General features: G+C 54.3%; 1 protein-coding gene across 2 annotated transcripts in view; it reads right to left on the minus strand.

The window, feature by feature from the left end:
- NDRG1 (N-myc downstream regulated 1) overlaps positions 1-17,292 on the minus strand; it is a 54,150-nt gene extending 36,858 nt beyond the window's left edge. For both annotated transcript variants that reach the window (XM_035011984.1, XM_035011983.1), the window contains exons 1-3: positions 17,176-17,292; positions 4,338-4,418; positions 1,536-1,571 (exon numbers count right to left, since the gene is read on the minus strand). In XM_035011984.1, coding sequence (XP_034867875.1) covers positions 1,536-1,571; positions 4,338-4,400 — 99 coding nt within the window. In that variant the 5' untranslated portion in view covers positions 4,401-4,418; positions 17,176-17,292. The remainder of the gene's footprint in view (positions 1-1,535; positions 1,572-4,337; positions 4,419-17,175) is intronic.
- Positions 17,293-17,678: the final 386 nt, after the last annotated feature.

Raw genomic sequence — 17,678 nt, forward strand, 5'->3', positions numbered from 1 at the left:
GACGTGGTAGGCCTCACCCTCTCTCTCCCAGCCCCTCGCCGGAGCTTCCCCGTGTGGTCACCACTGTGCTGATGACCTGACGGTGCAGCGCCCCGCCCACCCCAGCCTGGGCAACCTTCAAGGCCAGGTGGTAGCCTGGGCTGGCAGGTGGGGCCCGAGGTCCTGTTCTCTGCTCCGCCAGCTCCCAGTGCCTGGAGATCGGAGCATCTAACAGTGCTTCGCAAACTACCAAGAGCGACACAAACACGAGCAATTATCCTCACAGGAAACAGATAAACGATGCATTCGAGGTTTCTCCAAATCCATAACCAAGGTTTTTAAAATCTACAATAATCATATGATCCAACAATTCTCCTCCTGGGGGTATACCCAAAAGAATTGAAAGCAGGGTTCCCGAACAGATATCCGTATGCACACGCTCCCAGCAGCATTACGTACAATCGCCAAAATGTGGAAGCAGCCGAAGTGCCCACTAATAGATGATCGAATAAACAAAATGTGGTCCATACCTCCCATGGAATAGTCTTCAGCCTTAGAAGAAAAGGGGATTCTGACACCTGCTATAGCATAGTTATGCATCCTGAGGACATCACGTTAAGTGAAGTAAGCTACTGATGACAAGACAAAACGCTGCACGATACCACTTATATGAGGTTCACAGAGTAGTCAGATTCAGAGACAGCAGAATGGTGGTGACCAGGGGCTGTGGGGAGGAGACAGTGGGGACTCTGTGTTTACTGGGGGCAGAGTTTCAGTTTTGCAAGATGAAGCGTTCTGGAGATGGATAGTGGTGATGGTTGCACATTAGGAACGTACTTATCACCATTGGAGCATGCACTTACAATTGGTTAGGAGGGTAAATTTTATGTGTATTTCACCACCAAAAGAAAAAAAAAAAATTGGGAAAAGAAACTCACAAGAGAGTTAGTGGACAGGGTGTGCTATTGACCCAACACTATCCAGGGCACATCACATCAGGGCCCCCCCGCCCCAGCATGGGACCCATGCCAGCTTTGAGATAATGAGTTCAGGGCTTACAGTTCCTGAGGTTCTGACCCTCCCCTCTGCCAAGACCAGCCAGCCTGCTCTCCTGAAAACTTGTTCTTGGACAAAGCTCCAGACACACCCCCCCTTGCCCGCGCCAACCCTGAGCAGGGATGGAGCCAGGAAACCCAGAGGAGGCTGGCTTCACTTTCCCAAGCACAGCCAAGAACATCAAGCCTTGCTCAGCTTCCTCCCATCACCAGGTCCCAAGCCCACCCGACTTCTCCCCCATTTCCCTCCGGCATATGCCCCACACTTCGGCGTCCCCTGCCTGCCTTCAAATGGAGTGACGGGCTCTTGCTTCCTTGGAAAGAACTCAAACCAGCTTCTTTCCGGGGAGAAGGAGCTGAGAGGGGAGAACCAGCTGATGTAACTTCCTTCCCTCCCCTTGCCCCTGGTGTCTGAACAACAGATCTTCAACCAATGCAAGAAGAAGGAAAGCGAGAAGACAGAGCAGGGAAGGGGGGAGGGAAGCCAGTCCCTCTACTTGCCTGGACATCAAACTCTTGCAGGAGGCCACTGATGGTCTGTGGAGAGACAAGAGAGATGGTCAGTTCTGTCCGTTTCCTGGGGGGAAAAATAATGTTGGAACACCCGGGTCTCTCCAAGCGCTGAGTCTAGACCTACCCTCCCTCCTCTGTGAGGCCTCTCCAATTTCTTACAAAGAGAGACTTTTCATCTCAAAGAATAGCAGTCCAGCAGAAAAGGAGACACATTAGCCAGATTCCTTTTTGACAATAGCCTTGGTGATTAAAAGGATCTGATGGTCTAAGCTGGCCACAAGCTTGAGAGATAGAGGAATGTAACTGTCTATTAACTAGTTTCCCTTGTCCACCCATGTGTGACACTTTTAAACCCAAACCTGACCATGTCACTGTCCTTAAATTTCTTCCACAGCTGCCCCATCATCAGGGGTCCCAGTCCCCTGGGGAGCAGTGAGAATGTGGTTCTGAGGAGGGGACTGCAACATGCCCAAGAGATGTCACTGGCATGTTTTCTTTCTGGCCTAGAGATGGGAAGTCCAAAACCCTCTGAAAACGAAGCCCCAGCCAGATCCCATCACCAAGCACCAGGAAAGAAGACAGCTCAGCAGAGCAAAATGCAAAAGCAGGGGAAGGAAGTACACAGGGAAACCCCTTGGGGGACAGCCAGGGCTGCAAGACCAGATTGTAACAGATGCTCTGCTGCTGGAGATGAAAATGGCTTCACATACCCTGGGCTGGGTTAAGAACATCAGGGAGTTTGGTAAATTCAGGGAGAAGCAAATGTGGCCGATGCCCACTCCGTGTATGTGTGTGTTGGCAGGAGGAGGGAACAGAAAAGCCATTCTGTATAACCCCATCTTCAAAGTGCTGACAAGAGTGCAAGGGCCGTCGGATTGAGAAGAGACATCAGGAAGAACTTTCCAAAGCAAGTCTAATTAAAAACATTCTGCCGAGGGGCGCCTGGGTGCCTCAGGTGGTTGGGCGTCTGCCTTCGGCTCAGGTCATGATCCCAGGGTCCTGGGATCGAGTCCCACATCGGGCTCCCTGCTCCTTGGGAGCCTGCTTCTCCCTCTGCCTCTCTCTGTCTCTCTCTGTCTCTCATGAATAACTAAATAAAATCTTAAAAAACAAAAAAAAAAACACCACTCTGCTGAGTCAGTTTAAGGAACTGGAAGGTTTACTTCTACCGAAACCTTGACATGCCACCTACAAGTGATAACCTCTTAGATGTTAGCTTCAAAAATAAAGTTTTCCAAAGATACCAGCAGGGTGCTTGGAAAGTATAAATACTGTGTTTAAAAATGCAGTTAGCCTTGGACCCAGAGATGTCACTCCTGAGAATTTATCCCAGAATTGCACCTGCGCGTATATGAATGACGTACGTCCAAGGTCCAAATGATGCAAATACCCTGCAGCATCGCTGGGAATAGCAAGAGGCTGGAAAGACCCACATGTCTACAGACAAGGCACTGGTCAAACAAACTCTGGGGGAGGCCGGGAAGCTGGAAGGGAAAAGTGTCCTGTGGACTGTCGTTGGAAAGGTTTCCAAGAGAGTTCACCACATGAGTAAAGCCAAGTTGCTATACTATTTCATATGGCTTTTTAAAAGGGAGAAATGAGACCATGCCGATATATATTTGTATGACCGAGGGTTTATTTCTTCGTTTGCTTTTTAAGACTCTGTCACAGACCCCAAATGGAAGAGGAAATGGATTTGGAGCATGTGCAGTGAACAGTAGGGATCAGCAAACGACGGCCCTTCCCTATTTTTGTAAATAAAGTTTTATTGGAACACAAGTCCATTTGCTCACATACTGTCTATGGCCGCTTTCATGCTGTAACAGTAGAGCTGAGTGGTCGTCATGCAGAGCCTGAGATATTTACTGTTGGGCTCCTTACAGAAAACATCTGCAGACCCCCAGGGCAGGATGGTAACAAGGAGTCTGCAGCTTCCCCTGGGCGTGGCTTCTAATCCTCCTTGTGCCACTGATCTGAATGAACTTGGGTCATTCCCTTCTCATCACAGACCACTGTCTGCATCTGCAAAATGGGGCTAGAGGAGGTGGCCTCACACATTCGTAATGAAAAGTCCACGAAATAATGGACCTAAGACACAGCAGCCACATGCCGAGTCATCAAAGAACCAAAGGAACAGGCCGTTCACCAAAGGCAGCTCGCCTGGGTTTGGCTCCATGCCTCACACTTTGTAACTACGTGACGGAGGACAAATAAACTTCCCGAGACTCCCCTTTCCCTTCTGTAAAATGGGAAGGATCATAGAACCTAGCATCTAGCCAATCGCAGTCTCATCCTGTCGGTTAGCCCAAGATAATCATGAAATACAGCCCAGTGCCAGGCATGCGAGACGGACTTCGTGCATGTTAATTATTCTTTTTGAAAGCCTTTAGTTGGCCTTGGCATAACTTCACTTTTGAGCCTGAGCCTGAGCCTTGTATTTTTTAAAAGATGTATCCGCACACGCAGTTATACCCTCAGTAAGGAGGAGGAGGTGAAGGTAGTTTAGAATGCAATGTCAACTGCACAATCGTAAAGGCTCTTCCAGCCCAGGATGGACCGTGCCGGCCCAAGCTGGAGGACACAGGCTGCCGTTTCCAACAGGGAGGCCTCCTTGACATGAAACGTTTGACTACAAGGACAAGGTACCCCTGGTCACTAGGAAGCAGCGGACACGTGCAAGTGTGTATGCATGTGTGCGTGCACACACGTGTGTGTTTGTATTATACACCCACGGATGCCCACGTACGAGCGCGCATGTGCGGGGAGGTAGCCAGGAGTGTCTCCACTCACCTCCCCTTTCTCCACCAAAGGCTTCACCTCGGCGAGGTCCACGTCCTGCAGCTCCCGAGACATGTCCCTGCTGTCACCTGCCTGCAAAGGAACAAAGCTGTGGGTCAGCACTTCCTGCTGAGAGATGTTGCCCAAAGGAAGCAAATCCGAGGCCAGGGAATGAGCCCCACTCTGCCCGGCGGCTATTACCTCCCACACAGCACATGACGGTCACAGGCCCCCCAGCCCACCGCCCCACGCCACTCCGGCATCGGGGGGCGAGGAGGGAGATTTCCTGGAACAGGAAACCAAGGCTCAGGACTACAACTACCTTTCTGATGAAACAGACAGATTGGGATTCAAATCCAGCTCCTCACACGCAGGGCCCAGGCCCAACCGCCACACCCAGGACGTTTCTTGTGGCGTTTTTTGGCATGCAATATGACATTCATTTCAGGAGAGTGACTGGATATTTTCATACATTATGAAATGATCACGACGGCAGCATCGTTGACTACAGTGCCTATGTTGCTCTCGAAAATGTAGGCAATTAGCTCTTCGATGTTGGTCTAAGTGGTATTTTGGGGTGTCTCCGCAGGCGAGGGCAACAAAAGCAAAAATTCACAACTAGGACTACATCTTGTTGCATTTTAGGAGACACACATCACTGATCCTGAAGTCAGGCAGCCCCCAGGCTGACAACCAAAAGGGGATGGAGACTCACAGGAGGCTCCCCGTATGCAGGCTGGGAACGAGCTTCATCCCCCTTCATCCACGAAGTAGTCCTAACAGGGGGCTGGACCACACAGACACCACCATGCCCACCGGTGTGCAGGGCTCTCTGCTACCTGCTGGCGATGACAGGCCCAGGCCAGGGAACACCTCAAGCTCAAGGGGTCTACAGGACTCAACATTCAGAGGGATTTTGAAAGAAAAAGGGCTTTCAAGGCAGCAGGGGGTGGGTAAGAGGGTGTGGCAGAGCAAGGTCGGGGAGGCAGAGGGTGAGGGGATGGAAGGTGAGAGTGGGGATGGGGAAGCAGGATGGGGCAAGCAGGCGTAGGGTGAGAGGGCAGGGGGAAGGGAAGGCGATGCGAGCAGGGGGTCAGGGGTGAGGAGGATAAAGGGCGAAAGCAGGGATGGGGAAGTAGGATGGGGGGCAGGAGTGGGAGAGCAGGTGTGGGGTGAGGGGGCAGAGGGAGGGTGTGAGAGCAAGGGTTGGTGGGAGGGGGCAGAGATGAGGAGGATGGAAGTTGAGAGCAGTGATGGGCAAGCAGGATGGGAGAGTAGGGTTGGGGGGCAGGGGAAGGGGGGTGAGAACAGGATGGGGGAAGCAGGATGGGAAGCAGGGCTGGGTGAGCAGAGTGGGCCAGAGTAGGTCCTGATTGGCTCTAACAGGGGCAGGTGCAAAAGGATCAGGAGGTGACCCCTGCAGAGCTTGGCAGGAGCAGTTCTGGACACAGTCAGCTCCGCAGGGAGCAAGCTCCGGGCAGTGACATGCACTGAGCCTACTTCTGGGAACTCTGGAAGCAGGCATTGTTAAGCATTTATTCTTAGAACCTGATAATCAAGCTAGAAGAATGAAGTGCCCACCAACACCAGAGTGAGGCGCGAAGAACCCAGAAGGTGGGTTAAATGCTGCAGGCAGAGGTGGCAGAAGGTGGGAGAAGGTAGGAGAAGGAGCAAGTGGCAGAGGGGAGTAGGGGACCCCCAGGTTGTAGACACAGACCTTCAGAATCAGGAAATTTGGAGAAACACAGCCTGACTAAACCCCTCACACTGCTACTTTCCAGGGTGGGACCCTGGCCCCGAGTTGCCCAACACTCAAAAGATAGAAGGGCCAGAGAGCGAAAGCCTATTGAAATTCCAGCCCGGGGCTCCTCTGAAGACCCAGATCTTAGAACCCTTGAGAATCCGCATCGTGAAGCACCTCTGAGAGGCCTGCTGGCAACAGAGCCGGAGCCACCCTGCACCCACCCCCTGTGCCAACACATGGCATTCTGTGGGCAGGTCCCCTGGGATGCTCTGGTCTGGGGCCCCGGCACGATTCTCCCCAGTAGATAGCCAGCCCCACAAGAATGCCTTTATGCAGCCTTTGGAGTCTATGCTCGAGAACATTCTGAAAACAAAGTCGGTTTTCTATTTGTGAGCATTCCTGGGTAGCTGCCAGCTCGGAGGCAGGAGGCATGAAAAGCAGAGGTCTGTCGGCCTTGCTAATTCAGCATGTTCATGGTCCCGAGACCCTGGCCCGTGGGACACCTCGCCTACACAGCCTAAGGAGCCTTCCAGAAGCCCAGGGCTCTGGCAACGCCACCCTTCACGCTGAGTGTAAGGGCTTCCCATTCCAGGGGCTCCTACACCGAGGGCAGCCCCACCTGCGGACTCCCCAGGACAGGGAGCCTACCTGTCTTGTTCCCACAGTCGGACCACAACTTGCCTGCTGAATACGTAACAGGTTTGATGCAGCTTAATAGCGATGTCTGTGTTTAAATTCACTCTTAAATCATCACTACACCACAAGAGTGAAAGGACTTCAAACAAGTCTACATGTGCACAGACTCAAGCGCGCACGGGACTTCAGCCCAGTGTGGTTCGCCGCTTCCCGATGCCGGGATCACATCAGAATCTAAGCCTCCACCAGCTCCCTCATTCTCCTTCAGAACAGAGAAGAGACTGATCTCAGCCTTCACGGGTTCCTAAACGTGCTCCTGGGGAAGCCTCTTTGCCCCCAGCCCTCCTTGTCCGTCCTACAACTCAGCTTCCCAGCCCACACGAGGCAGCAGGTCGAAAACTGGCCAGTCTCTCTTAAATACCAAATACTTGAGATTCACTGCTTTTTCTGGAGCCCTTGGGGGCCATGGGGAGGCTCAGTGAGGCCACCAAGAACCATCACAGTGATTCTCCAAACAGGTGTTCTGTCCCCCAGAGGACACGTAGCAATGTCTGAAGATGTTTTCGATGGCCATGACTGGGAGACGCTGCTGGTATCTCGTGGGTGGGGGTCAGGCACACTGCTCATCATCCTACACTGCACAGGGCGGCCCCACAGCACAATTATCTGGCCTCAGCTGTTAATAGCACCCTGGTCTAGACCAAGGAACATCCATAAGGGCTCTGGGACTCTTGAGATCTGCAGGGAGATTGGATAAAGCAGAGGAAGCTTCTGTACTACGTGTCCCCGGGGAGAGTGGAGTTGCTGTGGGTCCAGGGCAGCCTGTGGCTAATAAATGCAAACTTTCCGGGGTACCTCCATGTGGGTCACTGCCCTGCACTAACCAAGGCGGCCCAAACCCGGGCTGCCGAGGTGCTCTCTGCACCTTGAGCACCCCCACTGGCCCCGACCGCTGGTGTTCAGCCTGCCAGGGGCAGGAAGACAGCTGACTGCTTCCAACCCGATTCTGCTGACTTGGGTCAGCCCAGGGCCAGCCCTTGCCCTGTTCTCCTTTGCTTGAATCAGAAAACCTTGCACACTTTTATTTTAGAACCTGTTTGTCTAAAAGAAATCTTGTAAGGAAACTCAATAAAGAAAAACAGATTTACGGGGGGGGGGGGGGGGGGGAAGCTGGTGTGCTTTGGGTGACTCCAGGGAAAGGGCCCGGCAGCTCCCAGCAGCCCCCACCATGGGCCCCCACTGCCCCATGCCTCCATGCCCACCCTCGAACACCTTCTGAGTCCCAGAATAGCAGGCTTTGAAACAGTGATTCATTCAGAGATTACTTCCTGTACTAGGTGCTCGCGAGCCCAGCACCAAGCAAAGTGTGACAGTCCTCTCATAACAGTTTTGCTCACAAGACCCTACTATGTGACGAGTCCAGGGCGCGGTCATGGACAGACAGAGCTTTGGCCCACCGAGCTCGCAGTTCTGCACACCCACTAGGCCATCGTGGCTGCCCATCTCCACACAAGGCCATGCTCTCCTGGACTCACGGGGTCCCACAAACCCCCCAACCACCACCACCGCCATCATCATTTTACCAAGGAGGAGGCTGCAGCCCCAGGGGTAGAGGGACAGGCCTGAAATGGCATAGAGCCAGCCGCAGATGGAGTGGCCGGGATGGAGAGGCCTCTGATGCTCACAATTACTGCTTCACCACATTTTTCCTTAAAAAGTTTTTTTCTACAGGCTTCAAATCCATAGCAACAAGGCCCTATGGCCCATTTCAAGGAAGCAGGCGATTTCCTTAGCCAGGAGGGAGGCATGGGTGGGGGGTGACCTGGTTTGGCGTGCTCTGGCTGGTGCCCCTACCCCCCCCCCACCAGGCACCACTTGCCATGCAGGGCCCACACTCAGGGGTCACTCCTTTCAGGCTACCCAAGGTCCCGCTTGGCTCAGCAGGTTCTCTCCCTGGGCTTGAGACTGAATGCTGAATGCCGGTCCCTGCCCCTCTCCCCCACCTCCTGGAAAGTCCCAATGCAGAACGTCAGATCGCAAAGGGCCAAGGTGATCTTTTAGTGCACAGGGTGACAGGGCAAGGACACACAGGGCACAGTATGTGGGCGCCCGGGTGTCCGACCTCCAGCCCTCTGGGCCCACCTGGCATGACGATGGGTGTGCGGTATCTGCCCACCATGTCTCCAAGAAGCACAGACAGAAGTTCCTCCAGACACGCAATCAGTCAGAGCTAAGACCCCAATCAGGGCTGAAAACCAGGTTCCAGGTCACTACACCAGCTGCCAGACCAGTTCACAGCACCACCTCCTCCTCTCCCACCAGCTCTCCCCAGAAGGAATTTTGAGGAAACCCATGGCAGAAACATGGATGGTCACCAGGAGCTGGGGGAAGACTGGGGGGTCAGACCTGAGCATCATCATTTATTAGCTCTGCAATCCCTACCAAGTTCTCTAGCCTCGGAGCCTTAGTTTGCTCATCTGTGAAATGGGTACAACTCCTGCTCCCAGCAAGCAGCAGGGTGGCTTAAAGACTGGAACACAGAATCTGGCACAGTCCCCCTGCCTTAGCCACCAGGGATACATCCCAAGACGCCCAGCGGATGCCTGGAACTGAGACAGTACCAAACACTACACACAGCATTTTTTCCTATATACACACACCTGGGATAAAGGCACAGTGAGAGATGAACAACAATAACCCATAATAAAATAGAGCAATTCTAACAATATACTGTAACAAAAGCTATGTGACTGTGGTCTCCTCTTCTCTCAAAGTATCTTACTGTGCTGTGCTCACCCTGCTTGGCAGGATGGGAGGTGACGTGCCCATGTGACCAGATGGACTGAGGGGAATGATGCAGGCATGTGTCATGGCGGTAGGCTACTGTCGACCTTCTGACGACATATCAGAGGGAAGGTCATCTGCTTGTGGACCTTGGTTGATCACAGGGAGCTGAAACTGTGGATAAGGGGGTAGCTGCTTAAGAAATCAGTGCATTTCCTTTCCTGGTGGCCTCAGAGACCCAGGGACATCTGTGAGGACAACAGCCTGTGTTTTATACGCCGTGAGTCCCAGAGTCCGCCCAGCAAGGAAGGGGGAGGTCACAGAAGTTGAGCAAGTGCCACATGGCTTTCCAGTGATCAGACCCAATGCACCACCATGGGGGTCTTCCTTCCATTAGCGACGTCGGTCAATGAGTAACGAGGGCCTGAGGGGAGCTGGGCGAATACCTTTCCAGTTCAGTAGACCCAGGAGACAGTCAGCAATTAGTTGGACCTCCTGGGTTCCCAGGGAAGCCAAGACTGGCATTTGCCCAGAGAAGGGAAGACCATGACCCCGAGGATCTGGGAGGGCAGTGGGCAGAGGTATGTTAGGCAATGTGGGGCCCCCGGAAAATTGTTAACCAGTCACAGGGACCGGGAAGGGACACTCAGAACCTGTGACTCTCAAAAGCCCTGATGGAGCAGCAGCCCTGGCCGAGGAGTCAGGGCACAGAAAGCCTGCCGCTCTGCTGCCACAGGACTTTGACCAAGCATCCATCCCCTCCCTGGGGGCCTCAGCTTCCCCACCTGCAAAACAGGCTGCGTGCGCACTACGGACATCACATGGTCCATGAGAAACTTGGGGCCAAGGGGAGCCCAGGTGGGAACGTGCTATACCCAAAGATGAAAGGGTCCTGCCCATCTCCGTCCTGCCTGGATCCACCCAACCCAGCACAAATGGCCACAGACATGCCAGGACAAGAGCACCAGAACGACGTCTTAGGTGTTCACCGGACTCCGAATTCCATTACTTCCTCTGAGCTTCTCAGGACCCAGAGGCAGGCACCACCGTGATCACCATGTGACAGATAGGGAAACTGGAGCACAGAGCAGTGAAGAAATGTGCCCCGAGCCGCCAAGCATCAAGCTAGCCCAGGGTCAAGCAACCTTAAAGGAGAAAGTTGACCATGAAATCAGCTGGGTCTATATATACACATACTGTGTGCCCACCCGCCGTCCAGGTAGGACGTTCTAAGGATGAGCCGCCTGTGATCAGGAGCCTTTCCAGTGTGAGTCAGCTGAGGGAGTCCCATGCTTCTCCTCCACCTTGCACAGTCCCACAGGGCCGCCAGGAGTAGGCCCAGGCTCTGGACAGAGTCTGCATCCTAGACTTTCCCACTCGCCCTCATAATGCCCAGAAAGGCTTCGTTTTTAGCTCTCCCCCAAGGCGCCTTCCTTTTTAAGTAGGCTCCACGCCCAATAAGGCACCCAATGTAGGCCTGGAACTCATCACTCTGAGATCAAGACCTGAGCAGAGATCAAGAGTCAGACACTTCACTGAGCACCCAGGCACCCCAGGGTGGCTTCCTGACACAGCAGTTTCGATACTTTGAAAAAGTCTTTCCTGCCCTGCCTTGTTCTATTTGCTCCTCACGGAGGTCCCCGGCAGAAGGTGGATAGTATCACCCCAGCTTACAGATGGGTAACCTGAGGCTCAAAAGCAAAGGCCCACATGACTTCCAAAAGGCCGAGACCCGCTCCTTGGACGTGGGTACAAGTGTGGCGAGCAGGGGCGGGCACATGGCAGCCTCCTGGTTGCCTTTAGTAAAGCAGAGGAAGAGGCAAACCAGGAAGCATTGTTGACAAGCTTGCATCGATTGTGATTGTCAGCAACTGGCCCAGATTTTGTCCCCTCCATAACACGCCCGGTTTCAAAGCCACATGAAAGTGGTGTTCTTTCCAGCACACTGGGCTCTTTATAGAACAGAATGGAAAAGGGGGGAGCACAGGGGTGGAAATCAATGTGTGCAGCTGCTGTTTTGGCATAGCATCTTCCCCGGATACTGCAGTCCCCGAAGGTTCCGGAATAGCCCATGTCTGCATGAACCTCAAGGAAAGCAGACTTGGGGTATGCCCTGGATACCCCGGCCTTACTGTGGATAAATGCTTTGTTTTCTCTTTTGCCAAGGCGACTGTGATGTCAAGCTACAAGGCAGTTCGTGGGTTCTCTTGCTGTTTTCTAGACCTTTTGAAACTCAAGGCTCTGGGGAGGGTGAAGAGGTTGGTGGTCCTAACTCTCCATGTTTTTCTTATGTAATCAGACAATATGGAAGATCCTACTGGTCCTTCAAGAAAGTTCCCCAGTTTAGGGGAATGGAAGTCAAGAACAGGGCTCTCAAAGTCAATAAAATGGTACAAATACCATGCAGAGGGGACAACCAGACTAGAAATTCCTGGAGGGCCCCCTTCCTGCTTTGCATGGAGCCTGAACCTCAGCAGCATTCAAGGAATTGCTTGATGCCAAAACAATGAAAAAGGAAATCTTCCAAAAGAAGGCAAACCCCGGCTACACTCATTCCCTGGATACAAGGCCAGAGCTGAAATGGGACCACCTGTGTTAACCAGAGCACAGAACTAGCCAGGGGGTCCGGGACACAGAGCAGGAAGAGAGAAGGGATGCCAATCCATCACCGTCCACACCCTCTCTGCAACACCTGGGGATCTTCCTGAAGGTGTTCAGTGGAGTCTTGGCAGCCTGATCCATTTGTTTGGCAGAGAGAAGACCGTCTGAGGGGTCAGGCAGAATAATGGGAAGTCCGAAGGAGGACACTGATGGATTTCAAGGATCTTTCTGCAAATCTGCAGGACAAGCGTGAGAGCTGTCCTGGATGGTCTGTAAAATAATTTGTTGAAAGCCCACAAACGGAGCCATGGTTAGCATAGGACATGGAAATAAATTCTTCCTACAAAACCCTTTGTCCCAGAGATGGGATGATTGCCACACTGACAGGATCCTTGCCTGAAACGGTCTCGCTGTTTCCGCAATCTGGATGGCCTTCCAATCTTTCCTACACGAGATGGCCCAAGTTATTTCCTTCGTAAATGGAGGGTTTCTTCTGACCAACATTGATCGAGTGCCTACTACGCGCCAAGTTCTCAGGTCTACAGGAAAAGGTAAGTAGAGACTCAGCCCAGAACGATCCAAGGAAGGCACCCACGCCCACATGTCAGCCTGGAGGGGAAAGCCAGGGAGGGCTTTCTGGAGAGAAGTGGCCAGTTCAGTGCTTGGAAACGAGAGGGAGAAGAGGCCAGGGTTCCCAGCTGGGAGTCCTCAGAACTGCATACCTCTGAAGCTCATACCCACATGTGGGTGGTGCCCAGAGAGCTGCATAGAATCTTCTCAAAGCCAAGGGAGTAGAGCTGGGATTGAGATGGGGAACAAGATGGAGCTCTGGTCCCCATCTACCCCTTTGAGCAGAGTTGCACACGGTTGTAAAATTCACAATTGTACTGAGGTTTCCATGAATTTAAGAGAAGAAAAACTATAAAATAAAAGATGAACTCCTCAACAGGCCATTCAAGGCCCCCAGACACTAACGAGTCTCATCTCCTACCACCTCAGCTAGAGGAACATCGTTGGACTGGAAAAGCGTAGACACAGAGCCTGTGCATAATTTCCCTGAGGGGAGCTCATCTCATCTCTCAGGACATCCACCTCCAACAAGCCTGGGCTGGCATAGCAGGAGGCCAAGAGGGTATTAGGGAACTCACCTCCGCCTGAGCAGCACAGACTGCCTTCCATCCATCTCTTGTCTCCAAATGGAAGGAGAAAGAACAAGTAGAAAGGCAGGCCTGGGACTAGACTGGGGTCAGGGAGGTAGGAAGGGCCGCATGAAATGAATCCAGGAAACCAAGTTCATGCTTCAAAGACAGGTCCAGAAGGGTCTGGGGAGCCCTGAAGGTTGAAACTGGAGGGAAAAGGTCCAGGGTGGCCCACCTGGAACAGGACCCCACTCACTTGATTCTAGACAAGCAAGTCACCTGCCCTACCTCAGTTTGCTGACCTGAGAAATGGCAAGAATGTCTCCTATCTCAACTGAATGAGGTGACGAGCTGACACCACAAGACACCTGAGCCAGGGAAGAGCTGCTTATGGAGCACCAGGGTGTGGTAACACAGAAGTATCCGATACTCTGGACTCTCCTCTCCTTTCCCTCCCCCCAGTCATTCTGGAGCAGATGTCCTCAACTCCCTACCCCTAATCCAGCCTAGGGAGCTTCGAAATGGTGCAGATTCCTGGCCCCTCCCAGACTTACTGGGCCTGTAAATCTGCATTTCAAACAAGGGTCTCATGACATTTTTATGCAGTCTGCATAAGCTTAGTTCTTTTGGAAGAACTTCAAGAAGCAAAACACGAGTTCGGCCCCTGCAGGCACTTTCACTGGCATGGGTAAGCTTAGGACAAAAGTCCTGGACACTGACTGCCAAGGAAATGCCTTAAGAAACGGAATTTGTGGGACTCATTGACAGCAAATACCTACATGGTGTCCCCACGTGCCAGGCACTGTTCTCTGCTCTTTCCATTATTAATTCAGTTAATATTTACATGTTCCCATGAGACAGTGTCTGTTATTCCCATTTTACCAGAGAGGAAGCTGAGGCACGGAGCTCCTGATCACATCTCTGGACTTTTCATTCTAGCTTTTTCCGGTCACCCCAACATGCCGTCATGAGAAGGAACAAAGGCTTGGGTGTCTGCCTCTCTGGGTTCAAAGTCTGGCTCTCCCACCTTTAGCCATGTGGACACGAGAAAGTCTCTTAAATTCCCTCAGGCTCATTTTTCCCATCTACTCAATGGAGCCAATAAGGATGAGGCAGAGCTCTGGCCAGGATGACAGGGGGAGAGGGGATGCAGCAGCTGACTAGGAGGGAGAGTGTCCTGCCCCTCCCTGCCCCCTCCCAGCCTGAGTCAGGCCTCCTCCCAGACAGTCTTAGATGCTGACTCATCATCCTGGCTTCCTCTCTGAGGCACAGGGACTTTGAGTCACGCCTTGGATGGGATTCTCTGGAGTTGGGTCCCAAGGAAGAAGTGCAGCTTCAGGCCACCAAAAAAACACAATGCGATCTTTCTTCCCCATCCATACCAAGACAAGCTCAGGCCAGGACATTTCGGTGAGTCTGGTGGGGAGCCCCCAGCTCTGTTCAGATCTAAGGTCCAACCTGGAGGGGGCAGCCAGAATCCAGTCAACCCCCCTCAGCAGGGCTGCAGCCCTTGCTCACTGGACTGATTCTGCTAAGGTCTCAAGAACACCTGATTGACACTAAATAAATAAATAATCACCACATTCTGCCTGGAAAGTTTCCTCACCAAGAAACTCACTGAAGACCCAATGTCTGTTTGCCCCTCTCATAGCAGAGGGGCAACAATCAAGACCAAGAACCCCTTTCACCACCTTCAGTCCCAACCAGAGGGGTCTGGAGGGCCAAATTCCAGCTCTGGTTCAGCCTTGGCAAGTCATACCCTGTCTCTGGGCCTCAGCTTCCCTCTGTAAAATGGGAAGACATTGTATCAGGAACGCGTGTGAGTTTTTTATTCCATCCCAAATTATCAGACCAACTGTTAGTAATCCTGGATTTGCTTATTGCTCCAGGAGATCCCCCTCTGGGGAGGGAAGACCCCAACAGGTGCTGGAAGGTCTCCCTGGAAAGCGAAATCAAACAACCACCGCCCTGAAGGTCAACTCTGCCTGCTCCAGACTCCCCCAAGAGATTACAGGGGAATGAGGTAGAGGGAAGGAGCCATTCAATTCATCCAATGCATGTATTTGAACTTGCTCTCAAGTACCAGGCCCTGGGCCAGGTACCAGGTTACGGGGTGAGGCAAGCAAAGCCTTCCTTCTCACCCTCTTGTGGGGGACAAGGTCCCACAAAACTAAGAGGTCACAGGTCAGGGGACACCCCGGATTTCACTGCTTACACCAGAGCACTGTCCCTCTGAAAGTTACCCATCACTTCCGGATGACCTCTACCTCCCCGTACCCTGGACCCCCACTCCTGTGCCACACCAGCACTTACCCCTTCACCTGCATTTCTCCCCCTGAATGGGAGAGTCCCTTGAAGGCAGGGGCTGGGGTTTGCACTCTCTGTGCCTTGCTTATTTCAATTCACATTTGTGAAAGTCAGTAAAGACTCCCAGTTTTCGGTGCAGGAGGTGGGGCTGGTGGGCTTGCCTTCAAACTGCATTTTCATAGCAAGAGCACAGTCTGTATTTCAACACTTGGTTCATTTGAGGTGGCTGAGAACATTAAGTATGGCTGATGGACATTAGAATGAGAGACAATTAGAAGAGAATAAAGCTCTCCTGCGTGGCCAGGGGCTGCACTCCGTTTGAATCTTCAACCTTTTCCCAGTAACTTAAAGGAAGCAAAGGAACTGAAGTGCCCAGGACATCTGTGAAGAAGGCCTGAGCCTGAACCTTCCCCAACCAGATTTCTCTCCCCCACCGGCTGCCAGGCACCTCCCCCTTCCCAGCCACAGAGGGGTGCTGCCCCTGACCCACAGGAACATCTGACAGAAGAGGCGACAGACTGGAGAGAGTGCCTGGGGCGGGTGGGGGGGGGGGGCAGTGAAGGAAAAGATCCACTAAATCCCAGCTTCAGCCACTAAAGTGACAGAGGGGGTGACAGCGCATTTCCCCCCAGCCCACCACTCTCCACTTGCCCTGCCCTCCTCGCCCCAGGCAGAATCAGAGACCTCAGATCTCCAGGAACAGCGGAGCAATTCCACTGTTCTTCCCCCAGGAGGGCAGGAGAGGCGGGTCCCGGAGGCTGGGAGACGAGCGGGGGAGGTGGGCGGAGGCGAAAATGACGCCACTCGCAGTCCTGGCCAGCGCTGGGCCGTCACTTGCCCACAGGACCCCTCTGGACCAGGCCACCTCTTCGGGCGCCGCCACAGCGCCAACCCCGGGCCACCTCAGGGGGAGCACCCTGCCCAGCGGCGCTGGCCAACAGTGGCTCCCGCGCATTTGGCACGCACTGTGACACACTCCGACCCTCCCCCTGCAGCACACGCGCGCGCGCACACACACACACACACATACACAGACACCCCACCCTGGCTTCGAGGCGGAATCGGCCCCCGCCCCTCAGATGCACATCGGTTCAGGGCTCAGTCTGGAAACCAGACACACCCACGCCCCTTTCTCCAGCCTCAGCTCGCCGCTCTCCCCTACGCACCTCCTTTCTACACACGCACGCTCAAACCCTCCTAACCCAGACACCCCACTCCGAGGATACACCCCACCCCGACACACACACGCGCGCGCGCGCGCACACACACACGCACTCTCCCAGGCCCTCCTCGGGCTCCCACTTCCAGTGCGCTCTCAGGCCTGCGGCGCCAGCTGGGACTCCGGGGTGGCGTTGGGAAGCGCGACGAAGGTGTTCCCCGGCCGGCTCTCCACCCCTCCCCGAAACCCAAGATCCCACTTTCCCAGCTGGGGAAAGGTGAGCGCGGACCTCTCTTTTTTTCCTCCTCTTCGCTCACCGAAAACCCCCCATTCCAGCGGCGGCCGCGCCCCCAAAGCCCCTCCCTGCGCCCGCGCCGCAGGGTCGCCACGCACTTGCAGCTCTAGGGGCCACAAAGCCGCAGCAGCACCCCCGTTAGATCGAGCCCTCCCCGCCCGGCGCGAGGAGGGGTTCGAGCTCACCTAAGGTACAGAGAGAAAGGCAAACGGAGCCGGAGCTTGGCCGGAGGCGCGGCGGCCAGCGGGCGCGGAGGAGAGCGGCGAGGACGGCCGTGCGCTCGGCAGCCCGTGCGAGGAGCCCGGCGAGGTTTGTTTATGCCCGGGCGGCGGGCGACTTTATAGGCGCCGCGGCCCCGCCCCGCGCTCGCCCCGCCCCGGCCTTCCGGAACCGCACACCGCGGGGACACACCCCTTGCCGCTCCCTCCTCCCGGGCGCGGTTCCCGCTCGCGCCAGCGCGCGGGGCCGGGCCGGGCCGGGCAGAGCGCGCCGGGCGCCCGCCGGAGCCGCCGCCTGTTGCGCAAGCCCTGGTAGGGGCGCGGCCGGGAAGGGCCTCCGGGCTCCGGCTGCGGTGCGGCGGGGCGGTCGGCTCCCTCGCCCGGAAGGCCAAGGCCTCCGCGTGTGCAGTGGGCGCGTGTGCCCTGGGGATGCGTCTGTGTGCTCGCGCGTGGGCATGTGCGTGCTCGTG

The sequence above is a fragment of the Mirounga leonina genome, unplaced genomic scaffold (genome assembly GCF_011800145.1).
Source record: "Mirounga leonina isolate KUSES-001 unplaced genomic scaffold, KU_Mleo_1.0 Mir_165, whole genome shotgun sequence".
NCBI classification, from domain to species: domain Eukaryota; kingdom Metazoa; phylum Chordata; class Mammalia; order Carnivora; family Phocidae; genus Mirounga; species Mirounga leonina.